This window comes from Danio rerio, chromosome 21, assembly GCF_049306965.1.
Source record: "Danio rerio strain Tuebingen ecotype United States chromosome 21, GRCz12tu, whole genome shotgun sequence".
Lineage (NCBI taxonomy): Eukaryota > Metazoa > Chordata > Actinopteri > Cypriniformes > Danionidae > Danio > Danio rerio.
In genome coordinates, this window is record NC_133196.1 from 33034945 (window position 1) to 33056896 (window position 21952).

A 21952-nucleotide genomic window follows, 5' to 3' on the forward strand; every position below is an offset into this window, starting at 1 on the left:
TGTAATATATCTTACTCAGAGGTGGAAAGAGTACTGAAAAATCATACTCAAGTAAAAGTACTATTACTTGCCTAAATATGTGGTGCACGTAGAGTAAAAGTATGTTGTAAATATTACTCAAAGCATGAGTAAAAAGTAGACCTTTCAAAAGTACTCAAGAGTAGTGAGTATTATGCTGTGAAAGCTGATGCGTTTACATTTCGTTTGTGGATGTATGTAAATGTAACTTTCTGTAGTGCAATTTAATTCAGTTATTGCCTAGCAGACACATAATGCCATAAGACGTTAATATTGAGTTAGATTTAGGTTGTTATGTAAGGGACATAAATTCAATGTCTAGCCAGTATCTAATTACGATCTTACTTTGATGTCTATTAACGACGAAAAATAATGTTGATATTTGGTTGATTTTAGGTTGTGTTGGAAGTGACCAAAATCCAATGTCAAGCCAACTTCTTAAACCAACATCATATTGACGTCAAATACTGACATTTATTCATCAGGAATGACAACCAAAATCCAACATCTGATAGACGTCATAGTGGTAACATCCACACAACATCAAGCTGTAACATCATTAGATGTTGATATTTGGTTGATTTTAGGTTGGATGTTGGATATTGACGTCGACCTGACGTTGCGTTCTGACGTCAACCTGATTTTCATTTTCAAACAAAATGCAACGTCCCCACGATGTTGGGGTATAAAGTCAATCTGACTTCATGTTGACATCCTGTGCCTGCTGAGTGTTTAATGCCACTTTGGTCATCAACATTCCTTATCTTCTCATCAGTGACATGCATCTAAACAGTCTCTGGATCAATGCAAGTAAAGATTTTATATATTTTTATCTTTGATTTTATCTTTTCGGACTTTTTTGATGATTCCAAACTGTTTGCTGCAATTATAAATCACCCATGTCTTGTAGTAGTTCATTATGATGTGATTTACCTTCTATGTGCATAGGAATCACAAAAAATAAAGTTTAAAGGTTGAAGGAAAGTAGTGGACTAAAAGTACAGATACACCACTTAAAATGTACTCAAGGGAAAGTAAAAGTACACATCTTTAAAACTACTTAGTAAATTACAATTCCTGAGAAAAAATACTTAATTACAGTAATTCAAGTAGTTGTAATTAGTTACTTTACACCTCTGATCTTGCTAGAAAGCTTTGAAGCACGCGCTATGTTAGTTTGAGGATAGGCTTTTTAAACATTTTTTCAAGGTTGATAAATACCAATGCATTTTATTTATTTGCTTGAAAATTATATGAGTCTTAAGTTTAAATCTTCCTGTGTCATGAACTAGAAATTGATATTTTTTGTATTGCATGAAATACTTATAATAATACATATGAGCAATTCCAGCGTAATGGATGTGACAATTGCAGTAAAAACTCAAAACATCAATTCACAAGAAAGTATATGTTAACATTATATTGATACTTTTGTTTATATTTTCCAAAACATCTGACCACAGAGTTATGAGATCAGAAATATTAATCTGTAAACATGTTTTATACTTTAAATGAGGGAAATAAACACGTTATAGATGTGACAAAAAAAAAGTCTGCAGGTTTACAGTATACAACATTGTGGAAATTCTGTGAATTAACCTGCACAAGCCAAAAGTATATCAAAATGCTATTGCAAACTGCTAATCAAAAGATTAAGAGTTGGCTCACTATAAACAAAAATTCTTTGGAATATTTATGAGAAAAAAGGGTTGTTATGGATGTGACATCTCTCCGTTATGGATGTAACAGATGTGAAATTGCCACTTGTGTGACTTTAATAAATCAAATAGAAAAGTTAGACAACATTGACAGACACATTTTTGAGTATTTCTAAAGTACTGTAAAATACTTGCTCACACAAATAACCCAGAAATGGTTTCTGTATTTTGGTAAAAACTTTTTTTTCATGGCAAGGTTGACATGTGCATGGAATTGCTCATATTATAACAAATTAATTAGTAGTAGTTGTAAGTTTATTGAACAGGGACATTGCAGTATAATATTGCTACAATATAATTAGGCAGGCATAGTCCCTGGTGAATAGTGAGGACTGATGTTTACAATAGTTTAGCCAGAGCTGCTTAGATGCCTGTTTAGATTTTTTTTTTCTCCTGGGTGGACAATTCCTGTCTAGCATTTATTATTCAACATTCAATAGTGCATTATTGAAATACAATTGCTTGGTAACATTAGTTAATGCACTACGAATTAACAGGAACTAAAAGCTTTATTTAACAGTAACTATTAGAATCTTATTGTGGGGGTGGCATGGTGGCTCAGTGGTTAGCATTGGCTCCTCACAGCAAGAAGGTCGCTGGTTCGAGTCCCGGCAGGGCCACTTGGCATTTCTGTGTGGAGTTTGCATGTTCTCCCTGTGTTTGCGTAGGTTTCCTCCAGGTGCTTTGGTTTCCCCCACAGTCCAAAGACATGTGCTATAGGTGAATTGAATAAACTAAATTGGCCAGAGTGTATAAGCGTGTGTGAATGATTGTATGGGTGTTTCCCAGAAGTGGGTTGTGGCTGGTTGGACATCCGCTGCGTAAAACATATGCTGGAATAGGTGGTGTTTCATTCTGCTGTGGCAACCCTTAATAAATAATGACTTAAGCTGAAGGAAAATGAATGAATCTCATTCCCACCGACACTATCAGTAGTTGTATCTCCTTTTGCACAATACTATCCGAATGTTAAAAATTGTTTGATCAAAATAGCTTTGTTGTTTTTATTAAATCGATTATGTTTAATGGTGAATAAGTATTACATGAATTTACTCGTTCTCCACGAAATATTAAGCTGCACATTTTCATCCCTCATCATTTTTGGTCACCAAATAAGGACTGTTTATCAATAATTTATGCTTTGCCAACATAGGCAACAGATCATTTAAAACACAATAAATTGTAAAATTTAAATATTTCTAATTTACTGTGTTTTAATAAAAAATAAATCCAGCTTTGGTGGATGAACAAAAACAAAAAACGATCATAACTCCAAATCCTTGAAAACTACTGTGTGTAGTTTCAACTGAAAACTTCATGCAGTGTCACAAGACCACAATCAAAAATGCATGTTTATATGTGTCACGGTTTTGCAATCAAAAAAATTGGGTTATAATAGAAAGGGCAAAAACAGCCGCCAACAGTAAATTAGGCAGAAAAGAAAATGAAAATCAATCAGAAACAATGCATCAACACTGTTTCACATGTCCAAGACTGTGATAAAAAAGTAAAAAAACAATCCAGTCCATAATTACTTTTTAATATTGACAATACGTCATATTATGTTTTATTTCACCAAATTAGTGACATCTTTTGTGAATTTGCCAATTAAAGAGTAAAAATCCTGTCATTTTCTAAACAATTTAGTAGTTTTGATCGGGATTAAGGTTGATTAACAGATTTAGGCATAAAAAATTGGGGGGAAAATCCTTAATCTCAGGCATTTTTACAGTTTAATTTAGTGGATTTTTTCACCCCAAACATAAAAAAAGGGTAGTAAATTTGTTTTTTGTTTTTAAATTCAAAGCAATTTCTCAAAATATGTGTCAAAATCAGATTTGTCATCAAAAATCATTCTGCTAGCTGAAACACAGAAAACCTTATGGCTAATTTAATACTCAAAATCACCCCAGAGTGGATGAAAACAACAGTACATAAGGATTAAGGGAAGTGTTTGCAACCAATTTATATCGGTTGAATTTAAACAAACAAGTTAAGGTGAAGATTACTAAATTTAATTGATTTGTTTTCATTCGGCCCATTTAAATTGCTTGCAAATTGTTTTAGTAAATCCAATGAAACATTTTTGTTTGAGTGTTGAAATTGAGTTATATATTGAATAAACAAAAAATTGGGTTTGGCCATATTTTCCCCCAACTTTGGCTTGCAAAAACCCAGCATTTTTAGATAGTAGAAGCGTCTCTGCACTTTTGCTCCTTGTTCAAACTACTTATTTAAAATGACACCACACAATTCTTATGGTTTTTTGGGGAACAACTAAATAGTTTTTTGTTCAATCCACTTAAATTTGTAAAAACGTTAAAGTTAACTTAATCGATTTGTGTTAGGACAGCATAAAGGAATTATGTGGAACCCAAATTTTTTTACAATGTGGTTCTGGACATCTGAACCTCTGTCTCTGTTGTTGACAGCACCATTAGCATCGGCTGTCAGGAGTCAGTGGGTGCAGGCTTTACCTGCCTCACGTGGCCACGCCCCACACTTATTGCTCAACAGAATACCATGAAATCAGTAAATCTCCTGCTACACCTGCTTTATCACCAGCACCTGCTGAAATAGAAACTGTCCCAGAATGAGAGAGAAAGAGAAAGACGGGCCACACAAGAACTCAAGTACCAGTAGTTCAGAAAGTGGGATGAGTTGATTGGTAAGAGTGATATAAGAGCTAAAGCGGTTATAGCTGGCAGGGTGAAGCGGGGTGAAGTGGGTGAGAGGTGAGGGGGTGTCGCGGGCGGCGCGTGCTGCTGGAGCAGAGGGGACGGCAGGCAGCAGGTGCAATGTTGACACCCTAAACATGTCCTAGGACAGTGCCAAGCCCTGGAAGAAAAAAAAGACATTATGGCTACGATACTGAGAAAAGGAGATGAGCCGGGACCTGCATCATCCAGCATTTCCATCTCAAACAGCCAGCTTGGTACGTTGAACATGTCAACAGTGAAATGATAGAACGAAAAAGAAAAAAAAAAAGAGGAAAATGTGTGGAGATATGGGTGCGAGATAAAGATAAACACAAAAATGATAGACAAAGGGTGTGGAGGAGCACCAACTGTAGATTGTAGATTGTTCATGTTTAGGGCCAATGTCAGTGTGTCTGTTTGTTTCTGTGCTTTGAAATAACTTTGCATCGAAGCAAATTAAGCTATAAACCTAAATATGAAACCCTGGACTCAAAAGCTCTTTATACAATTTTGCCTCAATTTCTGTTTCACAGAAAGAAGATTTTTTTTCCAGTTATTTCTAAACATAATAGTTTTAATAACTCATTTCTAATAACTGATTTATTTTATCTTTGCCATGATGACAGTACATCATATTTCACTAGATGTTTCATGATACTAGCATTCAGGTTAAAATTATATTTAAAGTCTTAATTAAGCAGGTTAGGGTTATTAGGAAAGTCATTGTACAATGATAGTTTGTTCTGTAGATAATCAAAACATTTTTTTGCTTAAGGGGCAAATAATATTGACCCTAAAATTGACCTTAATTTTTTTTATTAAAAACTTTTGTTTAGCCAAAATAAAACAAATAAGACTTTCTCCAGAAAAAAATATTATAGAAAATACTGTGAAAATTTCCTTGCTCTGTTAAACATCATTTGGGAAATATATAAAAAAGAATACAATAATAGAAATTAATGTGCTACAACCTGAATCTCTGATACTCTGTGTGGATTTCTACTAACTTTATTTAGTTTATTACTATGTGTGTGTGGATGTATACGTACACGTATGTATATGTACAGTTAAAGTTAGACTTATTAAACCGCCTGAATTATTAGCCCCCCTGTTTATGTTTTTCGCAAATTTCTGTTTAATGGAAAGAAGATTTTTTTCAACACATTTCTAAACATAATCGTTTTAATAACTCATTTCTAATTTTCATTTTCTAATTCTAATTTCAGTAAATAATATTTTAGACATTTCCATTCAGCTTAGTGACATTTAAAGGCTTAACTAGTCGTTTGTAGTTACCATATACTATATAGTTAATATAGTAGCTTATTTTAGTATTAGACTGCGAACCCTGAATACATTTAAAATATTAAAAACTGCTTTTATTCTAGTCGAAATAAAACAAATAAGACTTTTGCCAGAAAAAAAAATATTATCAGACATACTGTGAAAATTTCCTTGCTCTGTTAAATATCATTTGGGAAATATTTAAAAAAGAAAAAAAATCAAAAAGAGGTTTTATAATTCTGATTTCAACTGTATTTAGGTATGTATGGTTATGTTTATGTATGGGTAGGTATATATACATACGTACATAAATACATACATGTATGTGTATAATTTTCTAAAATATTATAGAATGTACATAAACCCTGTATTTATCATGAAGTTGAAGTCTAATATATATTTATGAGTGTAATTTAATGCAGTGTGCGGCATACGGTCTGAGGACTGACAGGCTGACCTCCCATATTTTCAATCTCTGCAGCAATGCTGAAAGCACTCATCCGTCTGTTTTTCAAAGACAATCTTTGGATGTGATGCAGAGAACGTGCACGCAGCTTCTTTGGCTGACCATTGCGAGGCCTGTTCTGGGAAGAACCTGTCCTCTTAAAGCACTGAATGGTCAGGGCCACTGTGCTGCAGCACAGTTTCAGAGTGTTGGCTATCGTTTTATAGTCTAGGCCATCTTTATGTAAGGCAACAATTTGTTTTTCAGGTCTTCTGAGAGTTGTATGCCATGAGGGGCAATGTTGAACTTTCAGTGGCCTGGTTGAGAGAGTGGAAGAGCTTTTATACCAAATTTAACTCACCTGCTATCTGTGGATACCCGAGACAGTGTAACACTTATGAGTTACATGACACAGGGGAAGAAAAATGACTAATTGTGCTCAATTTTGACATTTTCACTTAGGGGAGTACTCACTTTTGTTGCCAGGGGTTCAGCTATTATTGGCTGTATTTGTAGTTATTTTGAGAGGACAATAAATGAACACTGCTATAAACACTTTAAACACAAAGAGTCATTTCTGCAGTGTTGTCCTATGAAAAGTTATAAATAAATATTTGCAGAAATGGGAGAAGTGTACTCACTTTTGTGACATACTGTGTGTATATATAATAACACATCAATAGTTATCCGGTGGCACAGATAGCCCTTTTTATCACACCGAAAAAGCAATGCATGGGGCATGACATCCCTTTGTCGCAGAGACACTAAATGCAAAGTAGAATACAAAAGCAGCTTGAAGAAGAAAACGCAAGTATGACTGCAGTCTGTAGGTCAACATTGCCACAGCAAACTCTAAGATATGTAAACTTGGGGATTGCCTGCCGGTATTAAAAGTTGAAGAGTTATTTGTTTTTATATTAACGTAGAATAACCATATTCCATACACAACGATTTTCTGTACAGATTATCTTTTACTGCTAATCTCAGAATAAATACTTACGGTTTGTAGGCAAACTATATATCTGTGTATTCTTTACTTCTCACTCTTTCAACCCCAAGCACAACAGAGATCTTCCTACTATATGTTTCTGAGAAAATTCAGTAAGTTTGCTACGTCCAACAATTGTGCTTAAAAATAGAAAGTCGTGTACGGAACACCGTTAACACCTATCATCGTCCATACACATGCGAAATCGGTACAGTTGCACTAAAATCGAAAAGTGAAGAATTGATGTTATTAATTACTTGATTGTTCAAGCTTCCTTACAGAAGTGCTCTGTTTGTTAACAGATTTGTTGAATGTTAAAATTAGGTGAATTAAATAAAAAATAAGAAATCCTGGATCTGTTTCTTCGCTCTTCTTTATTCTTTTTTATGTATTATCGAAGTATCGGATCGGGTTTCTGTATCGGTACTCAAAATTCAATGACTCGACTCAAGGGCGAAAAAACTGATCTTGACATCCCTATTAAATGCCACAGACTAAAGATGCAAATAAACAATCAATGAAAGAATCAGCAGCAATGAAATAATCAATGTATTATAATAATAATAAAAATAACACTAAACTATTTTAACCTTCAAGCTAAAAACGTTGAATTTATTGTACTCAAATGTTTATGTATGTTCGAAATTCTTATAGTCAGACCCTAAAAGCACATGCAAATAATAAACTTTCAGTCTAACGCTAAATTTATTAGTTTACATTTATTTACTTATATTACATATTCATACCTATCTGATTGTCACACTGTGCATTTTGACTGGTGCCATCTTGTGTGTAAATAATTTGCAGGTTTGTGCAGTGTTTCTCAACCACGCTCCTGGAGGACCAGCAGCTTTGCAGATTTTCCATGTTTCTTTAACCAAACACACCTAATACAGATCATCAGATCATCAGCAGTAACATCAAAAACATGCAGTGTTGGTGGTCCTCCAAGAACATGGTGGAGAAACACTGGGCTAGTGTATACTCCATCAGCTGGTTTAGTTTCTGTCAGTTTTGTGTTTTTGACTGTTTGGCACCATCTCGTGTCTGAAAAATGTGCAGGTTAGTGTATACTCCATCAGGTTAAAGTTTGAAATGACTCCACAATGTATTTATCTGTAATGTCTGTCAACTGTAATCCCTGTGGTACGACTATTGCAGACTCACACATTGCGATATCGATGCTGAAACAATATATTGTGCAGCCCTATTTTTAGTGCAGCAATACTAGTGTTTTGTAGTTATAAGGTCATTGCTAACTGTGGAGCCCTTTAAGGTTGCACGTTCTTGTCATTATGATTCATTAGCTACAACAACCACGACAATCTCTTAAAAAGAATGACTCACAAAGTTAAATTTTGAAGTACTTTGGATAGTTACCTGATGAGACTTGGGGAAAAACAATAGATGAAAAAGCCAAAATAGCAACAGGAAAAATTGAAACAATGTTCACCCACTTCATATAACCTGATTGTGTTTGAAAAGTGCTGTTTCTGTAACAAATTTCATTTGGTATAATTTGTATCTTTATTTGAATGTATTTTTTGTTGGTCAGTTATCTACAAAATCAAAAAATTCATAAATTATATTCGTTCTATAACATAATAAAACATATAAAATATAGTATTTCTGGCCATTTTATTTATAATTTGAGTTATGAATTACAGTATCGCAATACTACTTGGTATCGTGATAATTCAGCTGCTATAGTATTGTAACATGGATTAATGGTATCGCGACAACCATAGTCGATAGCGCTGTCACCTTACAACAAGAAGGTCTCTGGTTCAAGCTCCATCTGGGCCAGTTGGCATTTCTGTGTGGAGTTTGCATGTTCTCCCAGTATTCACGTGGGTTTCTTCCAGGTGCTCTGGTTCCCTCCCACAAGCCCAAAAACATGTGATATGGGTGAATTGGGTGGGTTAAATAGTCCGTAGTGTATGTGTGTGAATAAGTGTGTGAGGATGTTTCTCAGAGATGGGTTGCAGCTGGAAGGGCATTCGCTGTGTAAAACATATGCTGGATAAGTTGGTGGTTCATTCTGCTGTGGCAACCCCAGATTAATAAAGGGACTAAGCTGAAAAGAAAATAAATAGATGAAATTGTCCATAGTGTATGTGTGTATGTCCTAGTCCTCCAAGTTGGGGGTAAGCATAGGGCTAACAACCCACCTTGTAAAAATTAGATGCTACGAAAGACCAACATGGTACGATTAAATGTAGGGTTGGGCGATATTGACCAATTTGGCATCGTACAATGTCTAATGTAAAAAATCATGATGGACGATGGCATCATTTATGAATAATTAATTAATTTATAAGAAATTAATTATTTGTAGCCTGTCGTTTCAACTACCTGACCCGCAAGGTCTTTGTTTTACCCATAACCAAATCATAAATAAATAAAGATAAGTTACACGCAAATTACCATTTGTCAATCACTTTTACTGCTGGACTTTGGCATGAATAGGCAGAGTGATCTGTGTCGTTAAACTTGGTGTCGGCAAACTTGGTTGGTAAAAAAGGAACCAACCAACAGCAACCAACCAACAGTATCTGAGGTTTTTGCTAAAGTTACTAATTACTACAAGTGTGAAAGTAAAAGATTGAAGCTGTGACACATTCCCTTATAGATTCAAAAGACAGAAGAGTCGTTAGATAGAGACATGATTAATTAAATATCAAGTTTAGTGAGACGTGATCCAGCGGTACATCCTTGATAAACTGTCCGACGTGCCCTGCTCTCTGGGGTTTCGGCTCAAAGCACCTGCTGACTTCCTGGAGCTCAGAGGTGCGCATGACTGTGTATGTATGTGTGTGTGTGTTTGTGTGTGTGGACGGTATAGTGCGGAGGGCTGTTCAGAAATACTAGATAAAATGCCAGTGTGGATGTGAATTTCATTTTCGTTTTCGTTTTCATTCTAAAATGTAATTTTAAAACTAAGACGTATTAGTGTAAACAGGGCCTAAGTATTTTTTGTGAACGGGTTTACGATGAGGGCAGGCTGGAGGATTGCCATGCTGGCTCAGCATCATGATGTCTATTGGCCATTGGCGATGGACAATGTCATCATTTATCGACCCAACCCTAATTAAATATCAGCTTCAATATAAACGCCCCTGGGAGGGGAGTAAGTAAAGGTTTGGAACAAGCGAAGTTGTTTTCGGTTTTCATTTTTGAGCGAATAATCCCTTTAAGTGGAATCTCAAAATTCCCAGCATCTCTGCTTAGTTCTGGAAGTTATTGATTTGTAAATTGTATTATTCACCAAATTAGTTTTGCAAATATACTTACAGAGAAATACAGTCCATTTGTGTCAATGGTACAAACACTGTGGGATGAGTTTTTTACTACAACATATAAATGTAACAAAGATAAACATAGACTGACTCTGAAACAAATGTGAGTCAATTTATCTAAATATTTGAGGGCTTATTGCCGGTGCAAAAAAGCACATTGCGAGCATGAATTGCATTTGAGTTGCTAAATTATGCTACCAGTTATACCAGTTTGGGCTGTTTTTTTTATTTTTATTTTATTTTTATTAATTGTTTTGTTTTTAAAATAAGTACTCCTAATCTTAAGTCTAAATAATTTTCTGCTTTCAATTGATCAACTCATTCATTTTGTCCAGCATGTGAAAATTACAACTATATCCACATATAACCTGATCTGAGGTAACATTTTTTCCCGTAGCACTGACATCGAGTTCTGTCATTGAGAGTTTTGTGTTGAACTTTAACACTTTTAGTACAGACAGCATAGCGATGCTTACCAGAGCAAAAACCCCTAACTAGTGCTAGTGCAGTTAAACAGCAGCACACTCCGAAAATTAATTGCTGAATTTTATTTCCAGTTCCTTCAGTTTGTTTATCCTCCAGCACCCATATTAAGCACTGAGCACACTTTGAAGTGTGTACACTAAAACATAGCTGAACTTAAAGCCTTGTTTGGTAAACTCATGGCACTGGCTGTATCCCCATCCCCCTTAACACAGGTGACTCATGTTAGACCCTGTCCCATTGTTGGCAGTAAACAGGCGAACACGTGGCCCCTTTTCCATGGCCTTATCACATCTGCTCTTTACGCGTTAATGCAGTTTCAGTGACTCTTGACTTATCATCCATTTTAAGCAATTCAGCTTGTGTCAGGTTACTCAGATTCATGATAACAAGTGCATCGATTAGAATCTCCAGCATCAAAACCACACATTATCTACAAATCCAAACAGAAATCCTCTTCATATTTCACGACTACTGCGAAATAAGTCGTTCTTCCAGCACAAATGTTCACCTACAGAAGTACAGTTACTCCTTTGTTCTGGTGTAATATCAGTCCTGGTCCCTTAGGATTCAAGAAAAACTTGTATAATCCAATATCCCTGAGCAAAACAACCTTGTCAATGTCGTCCATATATTTGTCATGCAAGTGATAACTCAAATGGAGTGTCAAGCATCAACCATCCCGCTTTCTGCTTTTGTCCAACTGAGGGACTGAAACCCCTCTCTTGTGCTTTTATACAAGATTTGGGTGTAATATGTGCCAAAATACAACAAACATCATGGGAGTACGAGCATTTCGGTATTAAATATTTAAGATGTCAACACCACACTGGGCCTTGTGAAATGAAAAAGACTGTTGATCAGTTTCAACACCTAACAGACTGTGTTGCCTCAGCAAACAAAGAGGCCCTACTGTACTTATGGCCATATTATGTTTCATTTAAGAGTTTAAAATAAATATGCGATAATAGCGTGGGGTGTTTAGCCTGTTTTTATATAATTAAAGTCCGTGAGGAGTAGGCTATGGAAAGTTTGGTCGCCCGGTTTTGGTAACCGCTAACGTTATGACCGTTTCTGGAAAGTCAATACTGCCACCGTGTGGAGAAATATACTGAGTTCTTATATGAGCAAAACAATGATTATTATACATTATTACCATGATTTTTTCATCGATCATGGCGCTATAGTTTACAATTATTAAAGGTAACAATAAAACTTAAGCTTACCTTTTGATGTTTGACTCTTAGCAAGCACGTGCACACATAGGCCCCCCTGACTTTTAGCTTCCGCCACAAAACGTTAGTGATATTGTCGAACTCTCGATATACAAACATTTTCTGTTGAAATCCACTTAAATTGATTGTAACAGTTTATATGCCAAACCATCAAGCGCCTGTAGCTAACAAGAAAATCATTTGAAGACAAATTAAAAGTCTCTATTAAAGGAGGGCCAAAATACTAATTAGCTATGGTTATTTTTTATTGTTAGTCAACGTTTAATAACTTTAATAATATTTAGTATTACTTATCATTTTTAGTATAAGTAAGTATAGATCACCTATTTGTATTTTTTACATTAAAACACTTGCAGTTACATACACCATACTATAGCAATATTACATTATTATATTACAAAATTTAATCAAATTGGTATTATTATTTTTTTTTTTTTTGAAAATTCTTTAGTAGACCCTTTTAGATCAGTTTAATATTTTTATAAAACAGAAAAGTCAACGTTTTATTTTTCTTTGATCATCCAAAAGAAAATTTTTTGATTTTGAAAATCACATGTACCACACCAGTAAAATGAACATACAGTTGAAGTCAGAATTATTAGCCCCCTGTTTATTATTTATTTCTGTTTCATGGAAAGATTTTCTTCAAAACAATTCTAAAATAATAATTTTAATAATTCATTTCTAATAACTGATTTATTTTATCTTGGCCATGATGACAGTCAATTTTTGACTAGATATTTCTCAAGACACTTCTATACAGCTTAAAGTGACATTTAAAGGCTTAACTAGGTTAATTAGATTAACTAGGCAGGTTAGTGTAATTATAGGCGAGTCATTGTATAAAGATGGTTTGTTCCCAAATTAAGTTTAACAGAGCAAGTACATTTTCACAGTAAAAAAATTATTAGCCCCTTTAAGCTATATTTATTTTCCAAAGTCTACAGAGAAAACCATCATTATACAATAACTTGCCTAATTAGCCTAACCTGCCTTGTTAACCTAATTAACCTAGTTAAGCCTTTAAATGTCACTTTAAGCTGTACCGAAGTTTTTTGAAAAATATCTAGTAAAATATTATTTACTGTCATCATTGCAAAGATAAAATTAATCAGTTTTTAGAGATGAGTTATTAAAATTATTATGTTTAGAAATGTGTTGAGAAAAATCTGCTCTCCATTTTGGGGAAATTGGGGAAAACAATAAAAAGGGGCTATTAATTATAACTTCAACTGTATCTAACGCAAACACACTGCATACACTCCATATGAATATAAAATATATTTTTATGTTTTTTAATGCAATTTTATGTGGGGGAAAAAGGGACTTCAAGTCTCTTTATACAGAGAGAGAGAGAGATGTCTTGGTATGTGGTTTAGTGGTATGTTACTGTTTTAATAATTTTGTTTTAATAATAGTTTTGATGTGAAGTGAACGAGATGAAAATACATGAAGCCATTAAAACATCTTCACTAAATGAGAATGTGTATAGTCTGGCACACTATTGCAGTGGTTCCCAAAGTGGGGGTCTCGGGAATATGACGGGTCGCTTGGTGATTTCCAAAATTCATTAATTTTCCTTTCGGTTTAGTCCTTTATTAATCTGGGGTCGCCACAGCAGAATGAATCACCTTCCAAAAATCAAATAAGTGTTATTTAACTATTAGAATTACCATATTTTATCCATAACCTACCGAAGATACTAATAGTACTTCATAGTTACATAAAAAAACAACAACATGCAAATGAAAAGCTATCAGCCTTTCAATAATTATTATTATTTTATAGGATCGGTGTGTTTACGTTAGATTAACAACACAGCAATAGTGTCAGCTGCAGCAGATTGATTTTATACCACCAGGTTAAACTTTGACACCTTTATGTGCAATCAACTACATTAAAAGTAAATACAGGCCACAGCTGAACTCTTAGAATGCTCTCCCAGTGGCAGTCTCCAAAATTAAACCAAGAATAGACTTGTGCTAAAAACATTGTCCACCAGTCTCTTTAGAGGAGGTTAATATTAAACTAATTAATAAATGACTATAAAAATGACATGGTTATTCCTGTTTTTGTGTTGTCAATATACTGGTGTTTATATACAGGGCTCATACGCATTTTTACTACAAAAATTCCATGACTTTTCCAGGAATTTCAAGTCAATTTTCATGACCTAATGTTTCATTTAATGTTTACATATATGTGGCAAATCATAAAAAAACGTTTAAATTGATTACAGTATATAATAAAACATTCAATAGTATCCATTCATTTTGTACCTATGTAAAATAGATGATGCTTATACATCACTAATAATGTCAGAACATGTTTTAGTAAAAACTAATCTCCATTCTAACCTCAATTATTTGCCAGTAGTTAATAACTACTTTTAGATAATCTTAATGGTTTGTTAAAATAGTAGTAGTGGGTAAAACTACTTGGATTATAAAGCCGTGATCTCACTACACTTTTCGCTCTATAGACTTCCATTCATAGGCATGCGAATGCGGCAGACCAGAAACACAAGAACGTGTTTCGCATTTTACTGCATACAAAAGTTCAAGCTTGGGGAATTCTTACTTGCCAAATCACATCAGGTTATTGCGTGAGACCAATAGAAGATCATTCAAAATAAGAAGTTTAAAATATGGAGCAAACGCTTACATTTATTAATGTCTAATCATATTTTGAACCCCGCCGCTTTTTACAGCATCACACGATGGAATTTTGCAAGCACAAGCTCTAGTGTGACCACAGCTTAGGTCGCTTTGGACAAAAACGTCTCCTCAATGTAAATGTGATTTCCATGACTTTTCCAAAACTTTGTGGGTTTTTCTTTTTTTCCAAAACTTTTCCAGGCCTGAAAAATGCCATGTCAAAACTCCATGACTTTTCCAGGTTACACATGACCGTATGAACCCTGTATATAGGCCTTTTGTGTATGGGGTGTTTATATATTTATATTTTACACTTAAGGAATTTGGGGGCTGAGGAGTCACTGGCATTGTTATTTTAGGGTGTGCAGACTGAAATCTTGAATGACAAATGCAGCACTTTGGAATAAAAGTTTTGTATGATATCATGTAAAATAATAACATTAGTAATAAGAATGCAAAACTTGGTAGAAAAAAAACAATCAAAATGTTTATTTTGACATCTTTTGGAGCTCTGAGATCAAAAATCAAATCAAGCAGTTATGAAAGAGAGAAATAAAAGCCACCAATACATCAATCATTAGAGATCACCAGCGTCAAATATTCAGTAAATCAACAGGCTGAACATTCACCGCACAGTGAATTGAACTAAAGCTTTCTTTACACAAGATCATTAACCGCCATCATACATTTGTTCCTCCTCCTTCAGATAAAAAAAGTCCACAAAGACAAAAACCAGGGCGAGTCTTGTACTGATAAACATCACACCATCCTAATCTGACGTGATATATAGTCATTGTACTTAAAAAAAAATACAAGTGAAGTGTGTTCAGATTGGTTTCGGCAGAGATGTGACCTCCTCCACACACTCATCATACGCTTCTTTATACTCATCATGGGGTTTGATCATTATGACGCACGTGGGACGCTTGGATCCGGCTGACGAGCCCAAATCCTGCACAAACACATGAGCATCTCTGAATATAGCTTTCACAAAGGTTCATTAGAGGTCTATTGTATACGCTTCTGATCAACTTACAACTTTGGATGGCACATAAGCATACGGCAGGCTTCTGTCTTCACACATGATTGGTAGGTGACAGTAGACGTCGATGGGAAGAGTGTCTCCAGCAAACACTACAATACTGAAAGAGGACAGAAAATAAGAAACATTAGGGGTTTCCAATATATTAGATAACAGAGAGCCACATCCCACAGGTCATTTCAAGAATAAAGATGAAATTTAGGCTGTGATAAACAATATTTTAAACATGACAGAAATATCTTGTTTTTAAAAGGTCACATTTTTTATGGCATTTATATTAATATTCTTAGGGTATTTATTGACAAATGTATTTGATAACATTTTAAAATAATTTACATAATATGTAATTGTTTATTGTAATACAATTAGTGCTGTCAATCGAAAAAAAAAATTAACTAATTAATCACAGTTTTTTTTTTTTGAAAATTAACGTAATGTAATGTGTATTTATATAACGCATTTATTATGTATGGCCATACACCCAAAGCGCTTCACAATCATGAGGGGGAGGTCTCTCCACACCACCACCAGTGTGCAGCATCCACTTGGATGATGCGACGGCTGCCACAGGACAACGGAGCCAGTACGCTCACCACACACTAGCTATTGGTGGAGTGAAGAGACAGTGATATTAATCACATTTAAAAGACTGAAACTTGTAATTTTGGCTATTCAAATGTAAAATTAATGTAAAGGCAAGTCAAAAAACTATTTAAATTCAAAATATAATTGTTTATTAGACTTTTTTTTAACTTGTAACACAGATTTCTTCATGTAAATAACCCACAATAACCCATCAAGATCCTGCTTCACAGCCATATTTACAGAAATGAAAACAGGCATGTTAGTGCCATTTAAGTTTCAAAACAATCAATGCCAATAAAGAAAAAAAAAATTCCAAGTTGGATTTTAAGTGGACTGCAAAATATGCCAAAATACAGGCATTGCAAATATGAAAATTAGAAAATAATAATAATAAAGTATTGAATACAAACAATTGTGCTCATTGTAAAGTTGTATTACTGTGAGTTGAGAACATTAATTATAAAGTAGAAACAATTTTGCTCAGTCCTTCTTTACATTAGGCGGTCGTGTTGAGCACCTGCCCCTGTAAGGGTCTGTGCACGGGATTGACACAGACAGACAGACAGACAGACACACAACGCGCGCAATGACAGGGGAGCCGGAGCGACTCCCTTCAGATTCAACAAGCATGACCGCGTTCATCAAATCTGCTTAAACTAAGCGTTCTAAAGTATGGCTATATTTCACAAGGATTCTGACAGAGTCCAAAGACATGCGGTACAGGTGAATTGGGTAGACTAAATTGTCCGTTGTGTATGAATGTGTGTGTGGATGTTTTCCAGAGATGGGTTGCGGCTGGAAGGGCATCTGCTGCGTAAAAACTAGCTGGATAAGTTGGCGGTTCATTCCACTGTGGCGACCCCGGAATAACAAGGGACTAAGCCGACAAGAAAATGAATGAATGAATACTCAGATTTTAATATGATTAAGATAATACTCTTATTAAGAGTCGACCAAGTAAGCAGCGATTTTTGATTACAATAAAGGACCACCGAGTCACGAAATGCAGAGGCTTTTCTTTCCATTCACCATGCGGTATCAAATTCTATTAAAACAGAAGTCGAAAGTTAAAAGTGACATTAATTGTTTTATACTGAAACTTTCCTTCAAAAAGTGCTTCCTTGGTCTTCTTATCCATATTTCTTTGCATGTTATACACACGTCGACCACAACAGGAAATAAAAAAACCCTGCAATGCGTTAATTATTTTAAATTAATTGCATGCATTACACTAATTTTGACAGCACTAAATACAAACATTAAAAAAACACTTGTATTACATTTAAAATAATAAACTATTGTAACTTATATTTTAACAATTAAATGATTAAGTTCAATTCATAAAAAATATTTTTTAATCCTGATAAAGCATACATAACGCAAACAGTTAGTCATAATTATTCGCCCCCGTTTACCTCCCCCCACCCCCATTTCTGTTTAACGGAGAGATTTTTTCAATACATTTCTAATCCTCATAGTTTTCATTACTCCTTTCTAACAACCGATTTATTTCATATTTGCCATGATGACAGTAAACAATATTTTATTTAGACTTTTCCAGAACTTTCAAGTACATTTTCATGACGTAATGTTTCATGTAATGTCTACATATACATGGTAAATAATAAGAAAATCAATGACGTTCAAATTTATTACAGCATATCATAAAACACGCAACAATCTATTTTGTTTAAATTTATTTTTATGTGAGCAAGTTTTTGGCCAAGGACAGAAAGTAAGACAACTAACCAATATTGAAGTTAGGGCTGCACAATATATCGTTTTAGGAATGTAATCGATATCGCAGTGTGTGCATCCACAATAGTCACATCCCAGCATATGCAATGTTGGAATTATAGTTTAATTATAATGGAGTAGAAGTTTATCATCTGCACGCATCTTTAAAGAGATAGTTCACCCAAAAATGACAATTTTCACAAGAAATGCTTTGTAACTTTATTAAAGATTAAATAATATGCAATAAAGACTATGCAGTGTTTATTATTCAATATCTGTACATGAATAGTGAATACCTGAAAACTATCATTAGCTTTTATCTTTATTATATTTTATTTATCTATGCATGAAATTAATTTGTTATATATTATTCAAGATTCCCCCCGGTCAATCCAAATAAACCTGTAAAATCATCTGGCAAAATTGTATTTATATGGCAATATATATCACAGAAACACAAAATATGGTAATGTCAGATTTTTTCAATATCGCGCAGCCCTAATTCAAGTATACAGATATTTGTTAAACTACTTTCTATGATTCTTCCAAAACTTTGTGGGTTTTTCTGGTTTTCCAAAACTTTTCCAGGCCTGGAAAATGCCATGTCAAAATTCTATGACTTTTCAGGGTTTCTATGACTGTATGAACCCTGGTTTGTTATGTAGAATATCGAAAAAATATATAGCTTAAACGGGCTAATAATTTTGTCATTAAAATGGTGTTTGAAAAATTAAAAACTGCTTTTATTCTAGCCGAAATAAAACAAATAAGACTTTCTCTAGAAGAAATAACATTATCAGACATACTGTGAAAATTTTCTACTCTGTTAAACATCATTTAGACAGGATAATAAATAAATAAATAAATAAATAAATATCTAATATATAATATAAGGGGCGGCTAATAACTCTGACTTGATTTTCAGATTTCAGGCCTGCTTGATCTCAAGTCATAACTCATAATAACTTTTTGTCTGACTGAAGCCATATTGTGTCTGATCAGCAAACTTTGATCAATGACAAAAAAATCAAAACAATTTGAATGTTACCATACAAGTTCCATGTTAACACACTTACCCATTTTAATACATAAAACTTGAGAAAATTTTTCAAATATAAAAATTCACAAAGACGAAAGCTATTATTAAATTTCATAGTTGAAAATATTTTTAAATACATAATATAATTAAATTTATAAGTGCATATAATCTATATAAATGGTAACAATTTCTTAATTAAACGATATTACATTTTACAAACAAAATACTGAAGTAATTTCTTCATGCAGAAATGATTCATGTGTAGACTATCATAACTGTTAAAAGAGGGAATTTAACTATAACTCAATGCTAAAACAGCTACTATAACATTGTTTATCAATATGTTGACCTTTTTGGATTCTCAGAAGCTATAGAAATGAAAACATGTCAAACAGAAAATACATTGGGACTAGGCATGGGATGACAACTGTTTTCAAGGTTTACCGCGGTTTGGAAAAAGTCCAGGTTTTAAAACATTCAAAATTTTCATGTATTTCATTCCTAAGGTATGTGTAAGATTTTTTATTTACGCTTTTTTAGGCCAACATCTTCAGCAGAGTAGATATCCAAATATGTCGTTTTAAATTGTAGAGAAATTTGTGTTTTTGAAGGCAGCAGAAGAACGTGTTTTTTTTTTTTTAGACATTTAAAAGAAAATATTTTAGAGTTGTGATCACAAAACTGTGATATTTCTATCTAAGGCAGTGGTTCTCAAACGTTTTTCATCAAGTACCACCTCGGAAAAAAATTGTCTTTGCAAGTACCACCATAATGAGCAGTTTTGAAATACAGTAGCGTATTAGGTCTAGTAAAGCAGCTTAAGCTCTGTACAGTTTAAAAAAAGAAATAACTCCTGGTTTGTTAGCACCTGGAAAAGTTGCCTAGACCTCATAAATATAGGCTTCATGTCATCATATTCGTATATAAATCATTTTTGATAATTTCTTTAAATATATGTAGCATGTACATATTACATATTTGATTCATCCGCGTACCACTAGAAGAAGGCCTGCGTACCACTAGTGGTACACGTACCACAGTTTGAGAACCACTGATCTAAGGTTATCATAGCATCAGAATTCTAAACCACCCATGCCTAATTGGGACCATTGTTATTGTTTACGTCCCTCAAAATGGTCTAAAGTTTCAACAGATTCAAGGATATTTTTTAAATAATTTAAATAAAATATACTGCTAGTTTTCTAAAACTAATATAGCTTTCATATACTATAACCATAAGTTAAAGATATATTTACACTATAAAGGGATAAATCACAGGGAAAAAAAATAATAACAGACTCTTTATTCTCCCTCAAGTTTATTCCTTCTGTTGAACACAAAAGATATTTTGTAACAAGCTGAAAACATTGACTACCATAGTAAGAAAAACAAATGCAATGGAAGTCAAAATATATTTGTTCAACCGAAAAAATTAAGTTAAACTGGTTTGGAACAAAATAAAAAGTGAGTAAATTATGAAAATATAAAATAACTTTTGGTTGAACCATCCCTTTAAGATGATCATACTGCGTACAAACTGAACCAAATACAACATCATGAGCTCAAATAGTTTTGTGAATTTTGTGCATTTCTTCGTGTTAAATTAAAAATTAGTATTATTCTTTGTCTAGTAGTGTAGTCAATTTGAAACTAGAATGAACTTTTTAAAAGGCTAATATGGGTTAAACCCTGGACTGATCAACCAATGGGCTTAACAAATACCTGAAAAAACCTTAATCTTACCCAGTCTCTCCTTTGTTGATAAACTTCTGTACTTCTTTGACTCCTCGTCGGATCTGTTTAACTTTAGCCGCTAAGAAAATATAAATATAATAATGAATAACACTCATAACCAATGAACAAATGACTGCAACCACGTGTCTGCAACATATTAAACCTACAGACAGCGATATTTAGTATACTTTCATTCACACTCGCAGGCAATAACGTTACTCTTTATGAATGTTAAAAACAAGTTCTGAACACGTGTTTACCTTTCTTGACGCATTTGTAGAGCTTTTTGCTAAGTTTTCGCGATGCTAGCGGGTTTGCGATTGGGTTAATATTAGCTATCAACTCTTGATATGATTTTTCCGTCCCTCCGGTTTCTTCTTCCCCGGCTTTCTCCTTCTTTACCTTTGTCATCTTTTGTTAAAATGTACACAAATATACTTTAGCGATTAACTTAAGGCTGATAGTGTTGCAGGCACAGGATGCAAGGCACAACACACGTGCGGTGACTATAAACGTATTTCCGGTGTTTTTCGAACACTGCAGTATTTCCTCCATAGAGTCGAATAATACATAGATGCCGCTCTCGACGGTGAAGTCTAGATACAGCTGCGGATCATTTTTGTATAACAATAATATTTTATTAGTAATATATTTTTAATATATTGTATAACACTGTATAACAATAATATTTTTACAGTATTGTGACGGTTGAGTTTAGGGGCAGACGTTAATGAAATACCATTTATTTATTTATAATAAATAAGTGCGGCAAAACGGCCGTTTTTACATCACTGTATAAGCTGGCTTTAGGGTTGGGGCAGACGCTAATAAAATACAATAAATAGGAAACTTAATAAACAATATAAATGATTACTGTTAATTTCCGGCCGCAACCGTATCTGAGCTAGAAACCGCTCCAGACTCCGTCCGCCAACGGTAAATTTAGCTTGCACTTACCACTTCGATTTTAATTTATAAAGAAACTGGAC

The 21952-nt window shown here is 34.0% G+C and overlaps 1 protein-coding gene and 1 long non-coding RNA gene across 3 annotated transcripts in view; both read right to left on the reverse strand.

Annotated features, from left to right (window-relative positions):
- Nucleotides 1-12425, reverse strand: part of LOC137488827 (uncharacterized) — a 37386-nt gene extending 24961 nt beyond the window's left edge. The window contains exon 1 of one of the 2 annotated variants that reach the window (XR_012397240.1): nucleotides 12161-12425. This is a non-coding gene — a long non-coding RNA (uncharacterized lncRNA). The remainder of the gene's footprint in view (nucleotides 1-12160) is intronic. The other variant, XR_012397241.1, reaches the window with a different exon arrangement.
- Nucleotides 12426-15287: 2862 nt separating this feature from the next.
- nhp2 (NHP2 ribonucleoprotein homolog (yeast)) lies at nucleotides 15288-21507 on the reverse strand. Its single transcript, NM_212597.2, is given in 4 exon segments — nucleotides 15288-15778; nucleotides 15863-15968; nucleotides 20973-21042; nucleotides 21224-21507. Coding segments are annotated over 4 exon segments (453 nt in total). The 5' UTR covers nucleotides 21375-21507; the 3' UTR covers nucleotides 15288-15652.
- Between the last annotated feature and the right edge of the window lie 445 nt (nucleotides 21508-21952).